The sequence below is a fragment of the Paramisgurnus dabryanus genome, chromosome 14 (assembly GCF_030506205.2).
Source record: "Paramisgurnus dabryanus chromosome 14, PD_genome_1.1, whole genome shotgun sequence".
In the NCBI taxonomy this organism is placed as follows: Eukaryota; Metazoa; Chordata; class Actinopteri; order Cypriniformes; family Cobitidae; genus Paramisgurnus; species Paramisgurnus dabryanus.
In genome coordinates, this window is record NC_133350.1 from 7,373,986 (window position 1) to 7,382,561 (window position 8,576).

The following is an 8,576-nucleotide window of genomic DNA, read 5'->3' on the forward strand; positions in this document are numbered from 1 at the left end:
TGGTGTAACTACTCATGTAACAGTCTTTAAATAGGGAAAACATGGAAGTGTTTGGTGGCTTATACATTCATCACTATTTGGATCCTAAGGAATGAATGGGGCTAGGCTAAATGCTAACACATTCACGACACGCTGTACAAAGATTAAGTGCATGCATTGATAAAATATAATTATGTATTCATTCATCTAAGTTGAGGTAAGAACATAGTAAAATATTGAAAACAGTGGTGTTTTCCTTTAACATGTTTAATTTAAAGCTATGTAATGGCTTAATTTATGCTTAACTCTCTCTATCTTACTCCATATTTGTTGCATATTTGGCACCGCTGTTTTCTGGTATATAGTGTGGTGAAAAGAAGCAATCAGCAGTCATTAAGTCGTCCTGTGTCTTTATTGTAGCTTTTGTTTAAATGCTTATTAAGTGCTTCACGGTCACACTAATGAAAGACACATACAGCCTTTTGTATATCAACACGGTTCGTTTACAGCCCTCGGAGAGCGCGCAAACGAATTAAAGGATAAAGACATTAAGCAGTATGGAGCTAAAGCCAGAATGTGTTGAGAGAAAGACAGACCATTTTAAGAACAGGAAACGGCAAATAGGACAAGCAGGAAATGAAGCTGAATAAAGAAGAGCCAGAGAGACTAATGAAAGTGGCCTGAAGCATAGGGCAGAGAGTGGCACACAGAGACAAACGAGTGCACATTCTCACGAAACAGTAATGAGAGCACAGAGAACTCACACACATATGACTGTATACAGTACTACACACACACACATTACTGTAAATACTATACACATACAGTACTACAAGCTGTTTCTTATCCTGTACTTCACCTAAGTAAGGTTAAAAAGCTTATATTTGTGACCCTGAACATTGTCTCACACTCTAAAAATGGTGGTTTATGTTTGACCCATAATGGGTAAATGCTGTCCCAAAGGTTGTTTTAACCCAACTACTGGGTTATTATACTTCATTTTTAACCCATCATGTGTTCTTATGGGTCAAAAATTACTCAGATGTTTTTAGAGTGCAATATCTTGAATCTTAAAATCTTTCCAAATATGCATGGATTGGACAATATTTGGCAACTGTTTTTAGAAATCTGGAATCGGAAGGTGCAAAAAAATCAAATTATTGAGAAAACTGCCTTTAAAGTTGTTTGAAATAAGTCCTTAGCAACTGAATCCACTCAAAAAAAAGTTTTGTTTTATTTACTGCACACTGCCAAAAATGATTTTCAAGAAAAAATGTCTTAGTATTTTTGTCTTGTTTTCAGTTAAAATATCTAAAAATTCTTAAATTAAGAAATTTAAAAATTAAGCTTTTTCTTGATGAGCAAAACATCCCAAGAAAATAAGTCTAGTTTTTTAGGGCAAAAATATCAAATGTAAGTGATTTTGTGCATAAAACAAGTAAAAAAATTGGGTTAGGAAATTTTTCTTGAATTTAGTGTTTAAGAAAAATGTTCAAGATTTTTTTGTTTACCCCATTGGCAGATTTTTTTTGCTTGTTTTATGCAAAAAATCACTTACATTTGATATTTTTGGTCTAAAAACTAGACTTATTTTCTTGGGTCGTTTTGTTTATCAAAAAAAATCATCTTAATTTAAGAATTTTTTGATTTTTTTTTGCTGAAAACAAGACAAAAATACTAAGAATGTTTTTCTTGAAAATCATTTTCTGCAGTGTAGGAAAATTACTAAATATGTTTTATGTTCTTTACTTAATATCCTAATGATTTTTGGCATAAAAATCTATCATTTTGACCCATACACTGCAAAAAAATGATTTTCAAGAAAAAAAATTGTCTTGTTTTCAGTAAAAATGTCTAAAAATTCTTAAATGAAGATGCTTTTCCTTAATGAGCAAAACGACCCAAGAAAATAAGTCTAGTTTTAAGAACAAAAATATCAAATTTAAGTGATTTTGTGCATAAAACAAGCAAAAAAATTGCCAATGTGGTAAGCAAATTTGTCTTGAATTTTTCTTGAATTGCGTGCTTAAGAAAAATTTTCACGATTTTTTGCTTACCCCATTGGCAGATTTTTTTGCTTGTTTTATGCACAAAATCTCTTAAATTTGATATTTCTGGTGTAAAAACTAGACTTAATTTCGTGGGTCGTTGTGCTCATCAAGAAAGTACATCTTGATTTAAGAATTTTTAGATATTTTTACTGAAAACAAGACAAAAATACTAATAATTTTTTTTCTTGAAAATCATTTTTTGCAGTGTACAATGTATTGTTGGCTATTGCTTCAAATATACACTGCAAAAAATGACTTTTGTACTAAGTATTTTTGTCTTATTTTCAGTAGAAATATCTAAAAATTCTTAAATTAAGATGCTTTTTCTTGATGAGCAAAATAACGTAAGAAAATAAGTCTAGTTAGACAAAAAACATACAATTCAAGTAAATTTAAACTTAAAACAAGCAATATCATCTCCCAATGGGTTGAGAAAAAAAATCTTAAAATAAGTTTTCTTTTTTCTTAAACACTTTTTTTCTTTTTTCACCCCATTGGCAGATGATTTTGCTTGTTTTAAGAACAAATACATTTAAATTGTATATTTTTGTCTAAAAACTAGAATTATTTATTTTTCTCATTTTGCTCATCAAGAAAATACGTCTTGATTTAAGAATTTTTGATATTTCTACTGAAAAGAAGACAAAAATACTAAGTAAGAAAGTCATTTTTTGCAGTGTACCTGTGCAGTTTTTTGGTCCAGGGTCACATTTAGTCAATTAATATGATAGTAAACAGGCATCATCTTAAACTACACATGCCTTTTCATCTGACATTGAAGTAAAAAATGATAGCCGATGGTGTAGTGCTCCGACATGTGGTGCTTTCGCACTTTCGGTGACCCGAGTTGAATTCCCTGCGTGGTGTCATTTGCCGATTCCATACCCATCTCCTCCTCCCTGTACTTTCCTATCCTCTCCTCACTTACTGTTGAATAAAGGCAAAAATGGCCAAAAAATATATATAATACCGTGAATAGCAGTGCAAAAAGCATAGAGAAATTGTACAAATCAACATCAAGTGCACCTCAACACCGCACATAACATAAAACATAAAAATAGTGACTTCTTTAAGATAGCAGCTGGACCATAACAATAAAGGCTATTTTGACAAAGAGTCAGTAGTCTCTCAGAGTTAGTAAATAACACCATTTCTGTTGCTCATACTTTTCCACAATAACACAAATACTTGAAATTCTTCTCTGTTGATTTGCGTCAGTAAACAAAAATCTGTTGTAGCCTAGCAAAACCCTAGAAACCACATCACAACACCATGGCACAATGGTGGCAATTTTGACATTTTTTTTATAAAATAAAAATGTTGTTTTGTTTCACTCTCTTGGTCTAACAGCTTTTGCTAAAGCTGATGTTGATAGAGTTCTGGTTTAATAAAGGTTTGCATCTAAATGTGAAGCATCTTTGTAGTTTGTAAGATTGGACCGTATCAGGAGCAAGGTTTATCAGACATTAAAAAATTCAGTCATCATTTATTCACTTCCTGTTGTTACAAACCTGTATAAATGTCTTTGTTCTGATGAACACAAAGGAAGATATTTTGAGGAATGTTTGTAAACAAACTGATCAGAAGCCCCATTGACTTCCATAGTACAGTAGAATAAAATAATACAATGGAAGTCAATGGGGCCTCGGTTCGGTTTGGATTTTTTGGCGAACATTTTTGGGTGAACTATAACTTTAACTCTTTAGTTTCACCACAGATATATTAGAAATACTATAGCTGTGACTGTACTGTTGTACTTTAGGAATTATCAAATGATTTTTGTGTAGTGGACTCCAGCTGTAGAGGTTTTTCTTCTCTCTCTCTCTCTCTCTCTCTCTCTCTCTCTCTCTCTCTCTCTCTCTCTCTCTCCATCCTTTCTTGTTTGTAGAGATTGTCCTTGTTTAAAGCACTCGTACATCACTCTGTCCCTCGCTCTTTTGCTGAAGTGAATGAGTGTGCTTTGCACCTTGGTGAGACTCTGTTTGTAATGCGAGGGCGTGTTTCATGCGCTTTGTAATATACGCTGTCATAAGAGAGTGGCCAAGCCCAGCACAGACATCGCTGCTGCTGATGTGATGATAAACCTGGTCGGTCTGGATCCAACCGGGAAAATCATAACCAAAAGTAGTTTGTCAAATATATCTCAACACAGATCTTATATTACCTTCACTGTTCAACGGCAAGTAATATAAATATAGAAATCATATTATGTCATTATTATCCTTTTCTCTTGTTTTTTTCTCTCTTTATCAAAAATATATAGCCTTATACCACGGGACTGTTGAATGTTTTATTCTGATGCTGAGCTTTTCATCCAAAGTGAAATCTTTTTCAACTGAGCTGAGCGCGAAAAAAATTGCCAGCTGCTTGCTTTTTTGAAAAACGCTACGCTTCCATTGGAAACAGTTAAAAACATACGCCAGCCACTGGCGTAAAAGCTTTGGTGTGCACGCCCCCTAAATGTCGATTTTTGGTCGAAATTGATGTTTTCATAAAAATAAGTACATTAAGCACCAGTCTAGCGATCCCAGTGCTCTAAAATAGTTATTGGACAACTAAAATGATCTTTATTTGTAAAAAATTTTTTAAAGCTGTACCTAAATGCTTAACCTTTTCAAAGATGAGTGCATCCAAATGCCTGTCTGACATTTTTGTTTTTATTTGAAAATAAAGTGCAGGACTTTCTTGATGTTCAAAACTGTATTAATAGAGACAAAGTTCACGACCTAGTTGATGTTAAAAAGTTATGAAGAGCGATATAAAGTCTTCCTCGTGCTGACTGACATATATATTTACACACACAAATACACATAATTACAGTTTTGAAACAAAAATTATATGTAGAGATAATATTTTATGTCTTAAGTGAATGTTTGGTAACTGTTGAGCAAACAATGATGTGTAACATTATTTTAGATCCTTGCATTCCAGTAGATCTTAATGCTGTCTGTCTCAGTCAATCAAACAATAAAAGAAAAAAAATAAATATATATTTTTTTCTCTAAATATCATTTTTGACTTTGTGCGTGGTAAATCTATTAGTAATACTAGTGATTTTAAGGTATGGATGTTGTGATTATGTTTTTGAACCTTCCAAAATCTTAAACTTGATTTTTCTCAAAATTGACTTTGCTGACTCTATCAACTTCAAACAGGTGTAGCTCTGTCACTTTTGTCAGATTTCAACAAATCTTTTTTTTAAGTTTTTTTAGTTTGCGATACACAGTGTAATACCTCTCCAATGTCGATTCTGAATCGCTGTTGCGATATTATGCACAATTCTTTCATGTGCTACGGCTATTTGATCAAGTCCTTATCAATCTAAAATCACATTTTGAGTCTTTATATCATGCATTCGAAAAAGCAACACTCATCAAACATAATTATAAAATATATTCTTTATTATCATAACAATACCTGCAAATGTTTGAAGAACCGCAATATAAGTATGTTTATACATTTCCTGGAGCTGCCTGCGTAATGGTACTTCCACGGTGCATATTGAGTTTCTGCACGAGAGCGCCATCTGGCTTATGGATGTAGCGGCATTTAACCTTAATTCTTTGAGAAGCATAGCAAGCAGAATCGCACAATGTATCGTTACAACCCTAATCTATATATACAGGTTTCGTCCATAGACTGAAAAAAAGATGGACGACGTGATGCTGCTTCCTTCCATTGTAATGAATTGAACCAAAAATATCCGACCATGGGCGCTGCCATGTTACGTAAAAACGTCAGTTTGGAGCCAGGGCATGCGCAGAAGGAATCGTCCGTGGAGCCAGATACGGAGCAGCGTTATCAAACTATCACCCAAACCCTTGCGCACCCAATTCCACCACGCCAATCCATAACGATACGCCCCGTTTCTATAGCATCAAATTACTAGGTAAAATAAAACGTAGCACAAAAGTTAACAATTGAACATATATCAGCTTGATAACAGCTAACTTTTATGACCAAAAATGTTATTGGAAGTGTAAATATAATTTTATGAAGAGCCGAGTCCCGTATGTTTGCATGGAGAGGGCGGGGTTTATGACTTTTACTGCAGCCAGCCACCAGGGGGCGATTAAAGATCCAGCGGCTTCACTTTTCAAGATGTATGAGGCACAACCGGTCTCGTGACAATTCCATTAAAGCACACAAGATCTTTGTAGCATTCTCACATTATTCTAGAAAAGAGTGCATATTTTAAATGAGAGATTTTATGTATATACAGTATATACGGTCATGGAGTGATGGGTTAAAGTTCAACTAGATGTTCTAAGCTTTTAAACTAGTGCAGAGCAATAAGTTAGCCTTTGCAGCACTACACTGATTAGAGATTTAGGACCCAGAAAACTTGGAGAACATCAACGGCGATAAATAGGTTGAGAGGTGACATTACGAAGGTGAGCCCTGCCTGCATTCATTCACAGAATCTTGAGTCTCCATGTGCACCTGTTTAATTTTTATTGTGCTGACATGCTGTCAGCCGCGTCTGTCTGCTCGTTCCTCTCTCATCTATCTGCTGACTTTAGTGTCGGTATGGCCCACCTTCAAAGAGCTGCTAACTTTTATAAACGTTTTCAAGAGGGCTCGTTTGTTTTATCTTCCCTTCATCCCTCTGTCTCTGCCTCTCTTCTCTCCTGCAGAAAACATGAAAGCACCTCTGCAAAGGTCACGGTCGCGGCAGAATATCAATTTCAGCTCGACGCGAGCACCCACTGCCAAGGAGCCTCATTATGAGAGCGAAGCCCATTCGTCTACAGCCCACAGAGCGACCCACCGGCCCGACAGGGAGAGAGAGAAAGACAAAGCAAGAGAACGAGAGAAAGAAAAAGAGCCAACTCCACCTCTTTGTTCCTCCAACGGTGACACAGACGTGGAGGCTTTGCTCGCCCGCCTGCGTGCCCTCTGATGACATCACCAACACATCTACCGCAGACCACTCGCATTGACCTCTGTAGTCACAATGGCCATTTCCAGACGAAACCAATCACACGGGCGGTTACCGTCACCTTTTGCTAATAAATGCTCTTTGTTGCGCACACACAAATAAGAAAAGTCTTAACAATTAACCTTTCTTACTGGCTTTCTCTGACCTTTTACCTCCAACAACAAACTTGTTGTCCACAGAAGTCATTGTGTGCTGGTCTGTTTCTGAAACTTTAGTCATCACTGTCTTTTATGAAGCACCTAATTACATGACAGTTTAAATTGACCTTTGGGCCGAGCACTTTTTTCTTTTTTAAATGTAATAACCAAAGCAATTATTACTCTTTAACTCTTCAGCTGCTGCGTGAAGATGAAGCTCCAGCGTGTGCATTTTCACATACGTAGATGCTGTTTTGTTTAAATGCTTTAACCGTAAAAATGTATCAAATCAGATTAGCCTGCTGTTCATGCTTTCTGCTTTCATATACAATATTTTAACATTTAACTTTCTTACAGCAGCGCATAACTATACCTTTGAAGGGATAGTTCACCCAAAAATGAAATTTATGTCATTAATGACCCACCCTCATGTCGTTCCAAACTTGTAAGACCTTTGTTCATCTTCGGAACACAGTTTAAGATGTTTATTTTAGTCCGAGAGCTTGTTGACCCTTCATTGAAAATCTATGCACGGTATACTGTCTATGTCCAGAAAGGTAATAAAAACATCATCAAAGTAGTCCATGTGACATCAGTGGGTCAGTTAGAATGTGTTGAAGCATCGAAAATACATTTTGGTCCATAAATAACATAAAATATGACTTTATTCAGCATTGTCTTCTCTTCCGCATCTGTTGTGAAGCGCATAAAGTCACGTGACTGCAGTGACGTGTTATTTGGTGCGCCCCTGCTGTTTTTTTTTTCGCCTATGCTTCGTTTACAGTGTGAGGGAGACACACGCTGTAAGTTTAAAAAAAGTCACATGACTTTAGTCTCACGCATGCGCTTCACAACAGACGCAGAAGAAAAGACAATGCTGAATAAAGTCGTAATTTTTGTTATTTTTGGACCAAAATGTATTTTCGATGCTTCAACACATTTTAACTGACCCACTGATGTCACATGGACTACTTTGATGATGTTTTTATTACCTCTGGACATGGACAGTATACTCTCACTAGATTTTCAATGAAGGGTCAACAAGTTCTCAGACTAAATCTAAAACATCTCAAACTGTGTTACGAAGATGAACGGAGGTCTTACGAGTTTGGGACGACATGAGGGTGAGTCATTAATGACATTATTTTCATTTTTGGGTGAACTATCCCTTTAAAATCTGCATATTGAAATGTTTGCTATAAAATTATTTCTATGACCTATGTTTGTATTCATGTGAATGTAAGTTTTATTATGCATGAAAATCTTTATACTTAAAAACAAGATTATAAGTGTATACCTATACATATATATATTTCTATGTTGAGATGGTACTATGCAAAGCTGAAGAAATATCCCTGAGTGTCATGAATGTTTGAGCTGACTGATATAATGCACACTCCTACTCGGCAATCTGCTGTTCTGATTCGTGCTGAATAGTGTTTTTTTTTCTTTGTTTCGTATTGTCAG

At 35.4% G+C, this 8,576-nt stretch overlaps 1 protein-coding gene across 1 annotated transcript in view; it reads left to right on the forward strand.

Moving 5' to 3' along the window:
- diaph3 (diaphanous-related formin 3) overlaps positions 1 to 7,570 on the forward strand; it is a 414,251-nt gene extending 406,681 nt beyond the window's left edge. Inside the window, exon 28 of the mRNA XM_073811820.1 lies at positions 6,668 to 7,570. Coding sequence (XP_073667921.1) covers positions 6,668 to 6,933 — 266 coding nt within the window. The 3' untranslated portion in view covers positions 6,934 to 7,570. The remainder of the gene's footprint in view (positions 1 to 6,667) is intronic.
- Positions 7,571 to 8,576: the final 1,006 nt, after the last annotated feature.